We start from the raw sequence: 12,812 nt of genomic DNA on the forward strand, positions 1-12,812 counted from the left end.
CTGAAATTAAGCAGGGCTCAGCCTTTAATAAACCAAACACCCTTCCCTACAAGGCTTGAGCAATTACTGACTCAGTGTAAAGATTCACCAAGTGTGAATCTATTTTTTATTATAAGTTGATTTAGCTTAAACTCTAGTTCCAAAACATACTTCACTCCACTGAGACAAGAGAAGATGTTACAGTCTCATAAATACTGCATGCTCAGGTAGCCCTTTGATTTCTCTCAGGGAGCCAGGATGCAATAATTGCTCTGCTAAAGCCCAGTGTACACTCTGGATACCAGCTAGGTGAATTCCTCAGACCCAATCCAGCTTTCTCAGGTGCCTTTTCATTCACAGCTTAAACTCCACAAAATAATAGGGCAACAAGTCAGCAGTTGCTTCTCATTCATTTTTTATTATGTTAACCTTGGCATGGGGGGGGGGGGGTTGCTACCTATGGGAGGAAACCTCCTCAAATTCCTGAGGGGCTCAGGGAAGCTGGGGAGAAGGGAAGGAGGGGTCAGCTGATTCTTCACTCCAGTGCAGTGGTGAGGGTCTGGGCTTGGAAGAAAGGGCAGGCTGGACCACAGTTCTGCTGTCTCCAGATTCAGCTACACAAAGGTTAACAGGGTATCAAGGGCATCGTGTATCTGGACTGACCAGGCCAAGCTCTCAAATATAGGATCTCCCCCTTGTGTCCTAACAAAGGTCATTTTCCTTGAGATGCTATTTTTAACCTGAATTTTAGAAAGAGATTTTTCCCTCAACTCCCTTTACCCCTCTGTGGCCCTGGGAACTCTGATATTCCCAGCACCACAGCAGGAGAGGAGCCTGTTCCTGGCATCAGATTTCATGGGTGGCTGTAGGGAAGCAGTAAACTGCTCCTGGCAGATAAACCGTGAGCAGGAGAGGAGGCTCCTTTCCTTCTTTTTTTTTCTTAATGCAGTTATTATCTGATCTGTATCCTTTAAATAAATATATATGTCCTTGCTTCTACCAACTCTGGAGCTGTGTTGTGATAACTCTTTAATTCCACCCATCTGTGCTTAGACAGTAGCCGGCCCAGCAAATGGTACACCTCCAGGTACAGCTCTCAGGGCTCTGGTTAAGACTCATCTGACCTAAATCTCGCTCATTATAAACAACCATAAATGTTGGGTTTGTTTATTTTTTTTCAAACAACAGCAGTTACAGGAATATGCAATTTTGCTTTTGCCATTTATAACTAACACCTCCCCTAGGGCATTTAATATAAATGACAATGAAAGAGGAATAAAATAAGGTCTGGTTTTGATTTCCTTTTTATTTTTATATGGCTCATCTCTGAGGTTTTGCATTTATTGTTATTATTGTTAGCACATTCTTTTTTTCTTTCCTCATCCTTCGTTTACAGATTTGCACTTGAAGAGCACATTACCTCACTTTAAAAAATAGGGTTAATAGCTGCCTCTTCTTAGAAAGGCTTGAGATTTCTAAGTATATGTAGATATGTAAAAATTAAAGAACCTGGTGAAACGTGAAAGGCCTGAATCTCTGCTCAATAAATGCTAAGCACTTACCAGTATTAAATGACAAAACTCTGTATTTGGATGCCTTAAGGCTGGGAAGCTATTTTAGCTTCAGGAAACCTTGCTGTGACAATTTTTATAAGCAAGTATCATATACCACCAAACAGATCTCACATTACAGAGTTGCAGCATATGTGTTGCTTACAATCTACGGTGATTGGGGCACTATTAAAAGATGTGCTTATAAATTATATACTGTATTCATGGTCTTTACCCTGAATGAGGGTGCAAAGCAAGGGGCTAGGGTGCTCTTCCGAACTAGTATCTGAACGATCTTTTCGGTGTTGCTTCAAAGCCTGAAGTGATGCACATCTAGACGCAAACAGCGAAGTTTGGTGTCGGGATCTCAAGGAGCGGTTCGGACCGGGATGCCCAGGAGGCAGCAAGACTCCACGGTCTCCCCTCCCTGAAATTCAGCGCAAGAAGCCGCCCACGCCCACGGGGTGTCCCCTCGTGTCCCCCAGCCCGCAGCAGGCAGCTGAGGGGTCGCTCCCATGGCCAGAGCCCGGTCCGGGGGGCTGCGGGAGCGCTGCTGCCGCTCCCCCCGCCCGCAACCATCCGAGCACAGCGGGGCGGTGGCTGCGCCGGCTCGGACCCCCCTGTGCACACCCGGGGAGGGGGCGGCAGTGCCTCCTCCCTCCCCCCGGCCTGGAGGGCACCGTGGGGCTCCCCCGCTCCCCGCCCAGCCCAGCCGAGAGGGCGGCAGCACCGACCGCGTCCCGGGCGCGGCACCGCCCGCCCCTCCATCCATCCATCCAACCACCCACCGCCCTTCCGCCGCTGCCTCCCTCCTCCCCGGGAGCAGCCGGTGCGTACCGGGCGGTGGAGCCACCGCGCTTCGGCTCCGCCGGGGGACGCGGGGCGGCCGCGCTTGGCCGCGGCGGGAGGATGCGTGTGCGGGGTTGGCGACCTGGCATCGCGTCGGTCCTTGGATCCTCCCTCCTCCTTCTCCTCCTCCTCCCCTCCCTCCCGCTCCCCGCCTGGCAGCGCGGGGCTGGGGAAGTTGCGCTTCCAAGCGAGATGGCTTCGCAGCGGCGATCGCTTTGAGAAAAGGGCTCCCCCTCCCTCGCCTCCCCCCGTCGCCGCGGCCTCCGAACTGTAAGTGGCAGGAAGGAAGTAAAGTTGCAAACAACCTGCAGCGGCAGGAACTTTGTGAGCTGCTCCAGCTGCATGTGTTCAAGGTGCCTTTGATGTACGTGCAGCAGCTTCTGGAAAGTGGACTGCAGCTTTCCCACCCGCCAGCCCTCCCTCTCCCCCACCCTTCCCAGCCTCCCCTCCCACCACCGCCACTTCAGCCCACACACGCAATTTGTTTGAGAAGGAAAAAAAAAAAAAGTGATGAACAAGAAGTGGTGAATTACCCAAGCGACTTTCCTCAAAGAGCGAGCGAGCCGGGGAGAGGAGCCGCGGCGAGCCCCGCGCAGCGCCGGGAGGGACCCGCCGGGGACCGCGGGGCTGCCGGGGTGTGAACGCGGCTCCGCGGCGAGATGCAAAAACCCTTATCTGCTTGCTTTTGACTTGCGATGCCGGCTCCTCACTAGAATGCAAACCCTTGCACAGGATGAAAACAGGTTTGTGGCAAATTCTCCTGGAAATGTTTCGCTCCCCGTCGCCGCCACCTTCCTGTCTGAGATGTCAGAGGAGATCATAATGATGACAGGGTGGCAGATACCTCTGCTGCGTACCCTCCACTGTTCTTTGGAAATGTTCAGGCAGAGATAAATCTTTTATGCAGCTGCCTTTTCATATCTGTAGCGACTGCTGCACAATCTGCACTTGATTGCAGTTAAAATATTCTCTTTAGGATCCATTTGACAAAATGATGCAAAACAAACACAGATGGGAGAAGTGGGGGAGAGAAAGCTATAATGAAGTACTGGTGATGGATTGATTTTCCCTTCTTACCCCCTCCCCCCAGTGCTCTATCCCCAAATGTGAGCCTTTTCTGAATGAAAACATTGCTACATCTCTGTTTTAAAGTGAAGATTTTGGGGGCTCTTTGGCTGGGGTTTTGGAGGGAGGCTCCCATCAGTGATGCTTGCCTTTCTGATTGACTTTCTTGAATGTCTGTGGCTATTGAGCCTATCAGCTTTTATCTTGGTTCACCTGTTTTAAAGTATGTCTTGTTTCTCCCAACACCTTGCAGGTCATTCTTCCAGAATGCCAGAGGAAAGTTCGCCAAAGCGGAGTCCTCAAAACATCCCATATAAGGACCTGCCCCATATCATCAATGCTGATGGGCAGTATCTCTTCTGCAGGTACTGGAAGCCAGCAGCAACTCCCAGGTGAGCACTTGAAAGCAAATGTCCTTTTTTACAATCAGTAAAGAAGACTCTGTTCATGTAATTATTATTTATAGCTTGACTGACATTACAGGGCTGTCTGCATGGAGCTTTACAGAGCCACTGAGAGAGATTTCTCTCATCTGAGAGAGCCTCTACTGTAAAGACTGTATTCTCCCAACGTTTACTCTTTCGAGTCAACCTTACAGATGTAAAACATGGAGTTACTGGCTTGGTTGGCACTTTGGTTTGCTACCGAGTGGCTCTGGCAGGTGGCTGATGCCTATCAGCAATAAACAACTAAACTAATGGCACAGGCAGTTAGGGAGGGGTGGGATACAGGCTTAGAGATGTTCACTCTTTCTGAGTTTCTCTCTGTCAACAAATGAAACATCAGCAGCATCTGACTTTGGTTTCAACAGTAGTAGCCGAAATCTCAGGGCAACAGGCAGAATGTTTGACAGCATTGTTTTTTGACCGTTGTTTGGTTTGTTTTAAATTATTTATAGTTTGTAAATGATTTAGGAAGCTTTTTCACAGTCAACTGCAATTTCAAAGCTGGCCTGTGTAATAAACATGGGCGAAGAACCAGACAGAGAAAATTTTCTAATGTTTTTGTCATAATTTAAATAATCCCTTTACTGTAATAACTTTCTGTGCTGATTATGATCTGCTCTAGAAAGGTATCTCTGCTACTCCTATAGTTATGCAGTATCTGCTGGCTTGGCATGTATTTATGCTGCCACTAGTTATTTATGTACGTACCTACTTCATAAAAATCTGGATATTGTTTTATTGTTTTCTTTTTCTGTAAGCCAACAGGAAGAACTGTGTTGATTTTATACAGCTAGAAAACAGTCACAGGAAAAAGTTGTTCAAGCTGTTGTAGGGAGTTAAACTTTATCCTTGACCACCCAACAGGTTAGACATCATCCTGTGTCCAAATCTGCAACTGCAACTGCGCTGAGAGAGGGATACGGGTCCAAGTTAGATGGCCTTGGGTTTTATGCCTACAAAACTAAGGGACAATGGGAATAACATAGGGCTGGGTGAGCACCTGGGTAACGTAGAGGGTGGACAAGCACTGAAGTACACTGTCCCCAGAGGGGAGGACAGTGCAGCTACCCCACCACAGCTCCATTGCACTGGTTGGGCTGTAGGGCAGGGTCTGGTTTAAGATCACCTGGCCCATTTTAGAGTTTTCGAGTTACTTCTACTCATTGCCTTTCAGAAACAAGGAGGCACTGCCTTTCAGAAACAAGGAGGAAAGTTTTTGGCACTGAGGCATTACACAATCTTTGTGCCAACCTGAAGATTTCCTCTACAGAAAACAAACGCTATGAAACTAAGCTTCTACTGTGAAACCAGGCTGTCTTGCATTATAATGCTAATTAATCATTAACTACCCATAACCTTCAACACCCAGTTGTGGAATTGCTTTTTTTGGTGTTTAATTTTTTACCAAATTAGTGGTGACAGGATGAGTCTTTGTTCCAGAAATGAAAGGATGATAAAGAGCTGAGAGTTAAAACTTGGTGTCTGAGTCCTCTGGGTAGTTAATTTTTTTTAGAGCTCTGTGCACCAAGCAGTTAATTGAGAGTGAGCTTGCCCTAGTTTTGTGACAACAGAAGTGGATGGAATCAGTGTTGCTCATTTACAAGTAGTTCCTGAGTGCATGCATGTGTGTGTGTGTTTGCGTGTTTGTGTATAAGGAGGGGGTGCACTGTTTATTATTAGCTCTTCATGCATTGTTATATATGAGAGAGATGGTAAGTTACTGAATAACAAGTCAGTGCCTGGATCCTACAGTCAAGAATGCTCTTGAAATGCATTTATAGGCAGACCAAAAATACAATATTTTTCCCCCGTCACTTCTCATAAGAACCTCTGCTTTTCTGCTTCCTATGTAGAAGCTCAGCAACTTTCATCTAATTTTAAATGTTCAGCAAAAGTGATATCTATATATATGTATAGGGAGAGAAAGACACCTCAGGGGACTTTTACAGGCCCGTTACAATTTATTTCAAGCATTGAAGGCAGTTCTTTCAATCTTCTAACTCAATTGTTGATTCAGGTTCAAATCTTAACGCTAATGAATGATGCTATAACCGTCAGACGGTGGGATCTTTCATTGATCCATTATGTGTCTAATCCCGGCCAGGGCTATAGAAATACCTCTTCACTGCAGATGCCCAAAGGTTATCATTGACTTGTCTTCTGTTAGAATAGAACTTATCGTCCTTGATCCCACCCCCAGGGAGGGGGAAAACCCGGGATATCTGCCAAAGGAAAAATTAAAAAGTAGCCCTCGCCTGGGGTTGAAGAGCAGACAATGGCCAGGCAGCCTCTGAAAGTGGGGACAACTGACAGACATCACCCCTTGGAGCTGGTGCTTCTTTTTTATCTCCTTGAACAGCCCCACAAAGGTGGATAAAGGCTGTGGCAGATTAATATGCTGTAGCATATTTAAAAAAAAAGAACAAACAACTATTTTTCAGGAAGACGGGGAAATTTTGTGAGGCTTTATTGCTCCGTACTCACAAATACCCAGGCTCTGATCCTGTGTGGTGTTGATCTGACTGATCAGCCCGTACTGGTGCACATATGGAAGCTTTGTTATAAGTGCCTCCGAGGCCAAGGTTGTCCTGCCAGTGAAAGGCACCTATTGTGAGTTCCTCAGCAGGGTCCGCTTTGTTTCAGAGGGGGATTTAGGTGATTACTTCACAGGAAGCTGACACACAAAGGCACTCAGATGTCATAATGATTAGATGGGGTAGATGGAGTAGGTAGTAATGGCATTAAGGAAGGAGAAAGACAGTGTTTTCCACTTGTTTTTCGGGTGGGAAGTCATTCCCAACAGCAGAGCTGGAGACTGGGTGTTGTCTTCTCTGCTGCCTGCTGGCAGCAGTGCAGACGCAGCTTCCTCGACCAGCAGCCCTGCAAGCTGCCCAACTTGTTGAGCCAGTTCCATCTTAAAGTGTAATTAAGTGGTCTTTTTGAATGGAGCAGGGAAGAAAAAGCAGAATGTTCTGGTGTCGTTTCCATGCTTTGTGCCAACAGCAGGATTTGTGGAGAATGAAATCGGGTAACTCTTTGGCTCTGAGTGCTCACTACTCAGTGCAATACTTAAGATTTGGGCAAGGCAGGGTATTTTCAGGACTATGTAATGTTGTTTGGAGGAATTAAATCATTTGTACCAAACAGGATTGATCTCATGCCTATACCATGTCCTAGTAGCCAAAGAAACCCAATTAATGGGAAAGCAGTCACTGTGTAAACAGAAACAGCAGCTCCATGCAAGGTTAAAACCTCTGCCACCACCCTGAGAACTCTGAGTCTAAATATGAGGTAACAGGAGGTGAGAAATTGAGGAACCATTCTCTATTCCCAGCTCTCAGACAAAACTGCTAAGAATAGGGGTGGGATGAGGAAGGGGAAGGAAAGTTGGGAGGAGAAGTCAGGATGTTTCCTTTGAGGCCTCTAAAGGGCCTGGAGAGCTTGAGAAATGACCTTCTTTTCCTTTGTATTCCCTATACCCTTAGCTTTTTCTGGATGCTTCCTTCTCCATTCTTCACTGTTTAGATAAGCATAAATGCTTTCTTCTGGGGCACTTTTAGTCCCTCTGCTTGACCTCAGGTAAACCCTGTGAAATTTACTGACCCAGAGCAGTTTTTTCCAGAGCTGAGCCAGCTGACCCAGAGCTGCTTATAGCTGCAGCCACCACTGACTTTAGACAGAGTGATGCTGGAGTCTCTCCTGGCAGATCAGCCACTCTAGGTTGGGCAGTTGAAGGTTGAGACACTTGTACTTAGAGAATGTATTTGAAAATGTGAGGTCTAGATACCTGACCTTCCTCAGCTATCAGACAGAAATCATTGTCTGGCATGGTACTTGTGTCTCTCCATGTAGTGGTCTCTAGGTGATCCTCTCTTAGATGATTGCCAGCAACTGAAGTGGTCTGCCTGAAACTGAGACACGTGGGTCACAGATGCATTCCTGGTCAATTGTTAATGTACACTAGAATGGGTTGCCTCAACTTTAGACATCATGACCACAGTTTAAGTGAACCGAGTTGCAATTGTCTGACTAAACAGTGCCTTTGTAGGAGTTCTTTCATTTTTACAGCCGGCAAGTGTGATTAAAAATAGAAAATTAAACAAACAAAAAGCACCCATTTTTCTATTTGCTTTTTACATTTGTTTTACTCTATGAAAAATACCTGTCATTCATTCTGACTTGTTAGAAATTAAAGGCCAATCCAATAAGGAGAAAATAAATTTCTCTCTTCCCAAAGGATTTTGCAGATGTGCCTGTGGTGCAGAAATACAAACTGCATTTGTATTTGAACTGGCCCTCAAATTGTAAATATTGCTTGATGGCTTTGGCATCTCATTACCAGCACTTCCACAGCATTTCCAGAAGAACAGCACAGCTCCCAGCAGGAGCAGATGACAAAGTTGAATTTGACTTTCAGACCTTTCCAAAATGAATTAATAAATAAATAAATAAACCAAAGTGAAGTCAAAGCAAAGAGAGTCAAGTCACTGATTATAATATCTTTAATTATAGTGTGTGGTTTTAGTGTCTAGAAATACTTGAAGGAGTTTCTAATTCAGTGTCACTCTTGAAGAGCATTTTGTTTGTACTAATGAGGTCAACTTCAAATTAATGCCAAATCTGTGTGCTACAAAGTGACTTATGTCAGCACAGTTTGTCATAGGATGAATTCATCTCCCTCTGTGTGTCTGATCACATCACACACACTGCAAAGGGAAATAACAATGATCATTGTCGAATCAACATTCCAGGCTTTGCTTGCTGTATTGCTATTGCCTGAGTTTCTAAAGCCTCCCTTCTATTCATCAGCCATGTATGTGTTCCTTTAATGCCTCTGTTCTCTTTGCTCCATGTGACTGTTATTCACTGTGAATAGGGGCATCCTTTTATGATTCCTTATGCAGCTTCAGAGGATGGGCAAATTAGCAAACCAGCTTCTCCTGTCTTCTCTGAAAGACAGGAGAACAGCTTTGGTTCTTGCTGTAGATACTTCCAACAGGCTTCTTCAGTAGGATAATTTTTTTTTCAGTCTCCACAGGAGTGTTCTACAGAAGCAAATCTGCCTTTTATTACACAGAACCCAAGGAAAAAGGAGAATAACAAATGGAATAACAACTAATTAAACCACCCCTTTTACTCATTGCCCTGTTAGGATCAGCTTCTGAGCACAGGTATACAACTTTGTGACATCGGTGTCTGGAAACAAGGTGACTTTTGGAGTTCCCTGTTGTGAGTCTCAAAGCAGTAAAATTTCATCCTGATCCTGGGAGCAGCAAAAGAAGCAAAACCAGTGTTGGTTCTCAGTGTGCCACCTGATGAATTGGAAACGGTGCTGTGCAGCATGGTGAATATCAGAGGGAGAGGTAGAAATAGGAGAAAAAAAAGAGAAATGGTCTTGAGATTGTATTGCAAAACTCATTTTCTGCTCATTATTCTGCCAGAGACTGAATGATAAGCAAACCTTGCTTCTCTCATGCAAACAGTTCATGTGCTTTTAATTGGAATGCAGGTGTGATGATCAGTACTGGCTTTGTGCCATGACTGTGACCGATCCCCTCTTTGGTCACTCAGCAATTAGAGACCTGCCAGTCCCTCCAGGTCTGTTTATCCTTAGCAGACCCTGCACTGACCCCAGCTTCAAACCAGTTCTTTGTTGACAGTGATGCCATAGCTGAAGCAGACAAACTCATTGATCTTATCAGGGTTCCAGATGCAAGAGCACTTCACTAGTACAAGAAATATGTAGGTTTAGTCAAAATAATAAAACAGCTGCACGCAGTTCCTTGCTTCAATTTCTCCAGCACTCTTGAACATCCCTTGGGAACACACAGCAACTTTTTTAGGTCACCATGAATATATCTACAAAAAGAGTTGGCCGGTATAGGTAGAGGAGTAGAGGAGGGTATTTTTTTCTAGATGCCTGTAGCAGAGGAGTTGGCCTTGCAAGTTCCCTTCAAGCTGCTGTGACTTCGTGCTTTTCAGAGCCAGGATGATCTGATCTCTTTGTTCTTGTAGGGAAATTGCATTGTTCTAAGAGCTGTCCCTGCAGACACATTTGGCTGAGTTGCCTTCCCTAGGTCCAGACCTGCCATTGTCCTAATGTGCTTCCACTTGAATGGAAGCCACCAGTGTTTTAAACCTCCTATTGTCCCTTATCCAAAAGATGTGACACAACCCTGATAGCAAATGGCTGATTATCCTAAATATCCAAGGAGATAGCATTCCAACACTATATCAGTATGGCTTATTATCCATAATAGGAAGGAAGAAATTAGCAGCACCAGGGTAAGGAAAATTTTAGACATCATTAAAATTATATCTCCTCTAGGGTTTCCTTTTGCAGACCCATAAAATTACACTTATGTTAACTGAAAGAAAAGTACTGGTACAGCAAACCCAAATACCAACCTTGGGCTAGTCCCAACCATAAACATCTTCTACAGCAACCAGACATGGGGGAGTCACTCGGTGGTGGTGTCAGGAAGGCGTCTCAAAGCTGACCAGACTCACTGCCTAAACAGTGACACTGAAGTGTGGCCTTGGAGACAGGAAGGGCACCACTGGTGGAAGCTGTCCTGGTGGCCAAAGTGATGCAGTCAGATTTAGCTGCCTCCAAGCACACTTCTACAGGATGTCCCCATCAGCGGGTCACAGGAGATGGGGTAGGTGTTGGTCTTTCTCTGCTTGGGAATGTATTTGTTTCCCCTAGACAGATGCAGTACGTTTGTGTCTGAAGGGACTAATTATTTTAGCAGTAACAGACATGTAGCAGTTTTCAATGTCCCAAGACCTTGAGTAACACCAAACTTCATGAGTACTTCAACAGACATGAAAGAGTCTCCCTTCTGCATGACAGACACTGGCTCTCCAGCCAGGAGCTGTCTTCATTTCTGTTTGGCAGGCGCTCGCTTGATGATGGGAGCCTCTGAACCCTCCCATACTGAGTGATAGCAAAGACAGCCTGCTAGACCTAGAGAATTTAGTGTCAGAAAACAGAATAAAGAAGCCAATGAGGAGCAGAGAACAGGCAAAACACATGGTCAAGACAGTCATTGGGCAGTGACACAATGACCAGTGATTTACAGAATCGGACTCTTAATTTCACTGTGCTTTTATTTCCTTGACTGAAATTGGGTGTAGTCATCCATCCAAGTGATACAAATTGAGATTGGAGTCCCTAGACGAAAGTAGCCAGAGAAAGTAAGTTATTCCTTGAGAAGCTGGTGGTTGAAGAGGGCTTGATGTTTGAAGAGAGGTATTAGAAAAAGTCTACTAAGTGATGCATTAGTTCTCTGTGGTTCAGCTACAGGTAAATGGTCTCAGCAGCAATCACTGAAAAGAAAGGATAGGAAGAAAAAAGGGAACAAAATATTGACAACTGGGCTAAAGCCAAACATTCAGCAGTAATCATTTGCTCCAGTGTTGTGTTCAGAAGGGTAAGGAGAAAATGTACAAACTGCCATAGATTTGCTATGCAAGGAAGATTACTGATCTTTTTGAGCTGTCTATCTGACCTATGGTAAAAGAACTTGCTCTATATGTTTTTTTCTTCCTTGTTCAAGCTTGAAGCTTGCAGACTGAGGGAACAAAACTTAAATCTTTGGTCTTTCTTTAGAACAGAAAGTTGGTTTAATTTGCTGTAGGTGTCAGCAGGTTAGCTGGTTCACCAGCCGGCAAGATGTGCTTATTTTTATAATTTTTCAATGTACTTTTTACTTTTATTTTCAAAACTATCTCAGTGGGGTTTCAAATTCAACTGTCAAATTCCAGAAATCTGTGGTGGCTTAATTTGCTGGGAGAAAGGCATGAGGAGTGATGGGGAAGCTGTAAGTAATTAAATTGCAGTAGAGATAACATCTGCTGACTTAATGGTTAAGCTTTTTCTTCATTTTTTCAATTTTGTGTGAGAGCTAGTCTACAATATTTGAAAAAATATATTATTATATAATATGTATTATTATTATATTAAAAACTGTATTCTGAGCAGCATTCATAATCTCATGTTATTAAAAAGATATTCGGGCAATCAGCGTTCAGTTGTCCTCTGGCCCACTGCAAACAAGGGGCAGGGAACATCTCAACCCAGGCTGTTCTGAAAATGCATGGAGCACCTCTATGACATTATTTGATGCCCACAAATTCATTAGGGCAGAAAGCTTTTTAAAATTTTTTTTTCCAGGTTCACTGTGGCCCCGTGCATGTAGCACAGGAAACCCACGGTGGCATCTTGAATTCTGCTGTTGAACTCCTGCTGGCTGCTGTAGGGTCATGTTTTGCCTCATGCTGTGTGTCCATCCTTGCCTCTGGCATGCAGTGTTGCCGTGGGCAAGGCTTTTTACCTCCGTACTTCAGTTTGTGTAGCAGTGGGAGAAAAGGTTGATCCTTGCTTGGGACAGGGTAATGGATCAGAGGATCTCTCGAGGTGCCATTCATCTCTGCCTTATGTGACTCTACAAGTGGCCTAGTTGCATCCTCTGTAAAGCATTTTGGGTTTTCTGAATGAGGAGTGTTGTACAAAAGCCAGCTGTTGTTATTATTTATCCTGTTTATTTACTGGTCACATTTCTCAGAGCTGGGGAATGGGGAAAAAAAAGCAATCAGCAGACTCACTTTGTTTACATTTCATTTCACTTTCAGTGTTTGGGGAATGTTGATTTGTTAAACACTGTTCCTTCCTTTGAGGACCTTAGTTTTACATCGTGGAAACATTGCCTCATTCTTACACACGGGTATGTTTCCCTTTTGAAGCACCATTTAAGGGTTCTGCCTGTCAGAGGTTTTCTTCCTGCTGTGCACATTCTCCTGTTGCTTTAGGAGTGGTGATCAGATTCCTCAGCACAGCTACATGCATTGTCAAGGCTTGTTTACATTTTGCTGAGCCCAGAATATTTTCAGATGTGTCGCTGCTCGAGCCGACCCATCA

At 44.7% G+C, this 12,812-nt stretch overlaps 1 protein-coding gene across 6 annotated transcripts in view; it reads left to right on the plus strand.

The window, feature by feature from the left end:
- The window catches only part of MGLL (monoglyceride lipase), a 108,729-nt gene that overhangs the window by 41,931 nt on the left and 53,986 nt on the right, over positions 1–12,812 (plus strand). For 4 of the 6 annotated variants that reach the window (XM_027700892.1, XM_027700895.1, XM_027700894.1 and 1 more), the window contains exon 3: positions 3,697–3,835. In XM_027700892.1, coding sequence (XP_027556693.1) covers positions 3,697–3,835 — 139 coding nt within the window. Of the gene's footprint in view, positions 1–2,453; positions 2,649–2,686; positions 3,122–3,696; positions 3,836–12,812 lie in introns of those variants that run through there. The other 2 variants (XM_027700897.1, XM_027700896.1) reach the window with 2 other exon arrangements.

This window comes from Neopelma chrysocephalum, unplaced genomic scaffold (genome assembly GCF_003984885.1).
Source record: "Neopelma chrysocephalum unplaced genomic scaffold, ASM398488v2 Primary Assembly neopelma1_147, whole genome shotgun sequence".
Classification (NCBI taxonomy): domain Eukaryota; kingdom Metazoa; phylum Chordata; class Aves; order Passeriformes; family Pipridae; genus Neopelma; species Neopelma chrysocephalum.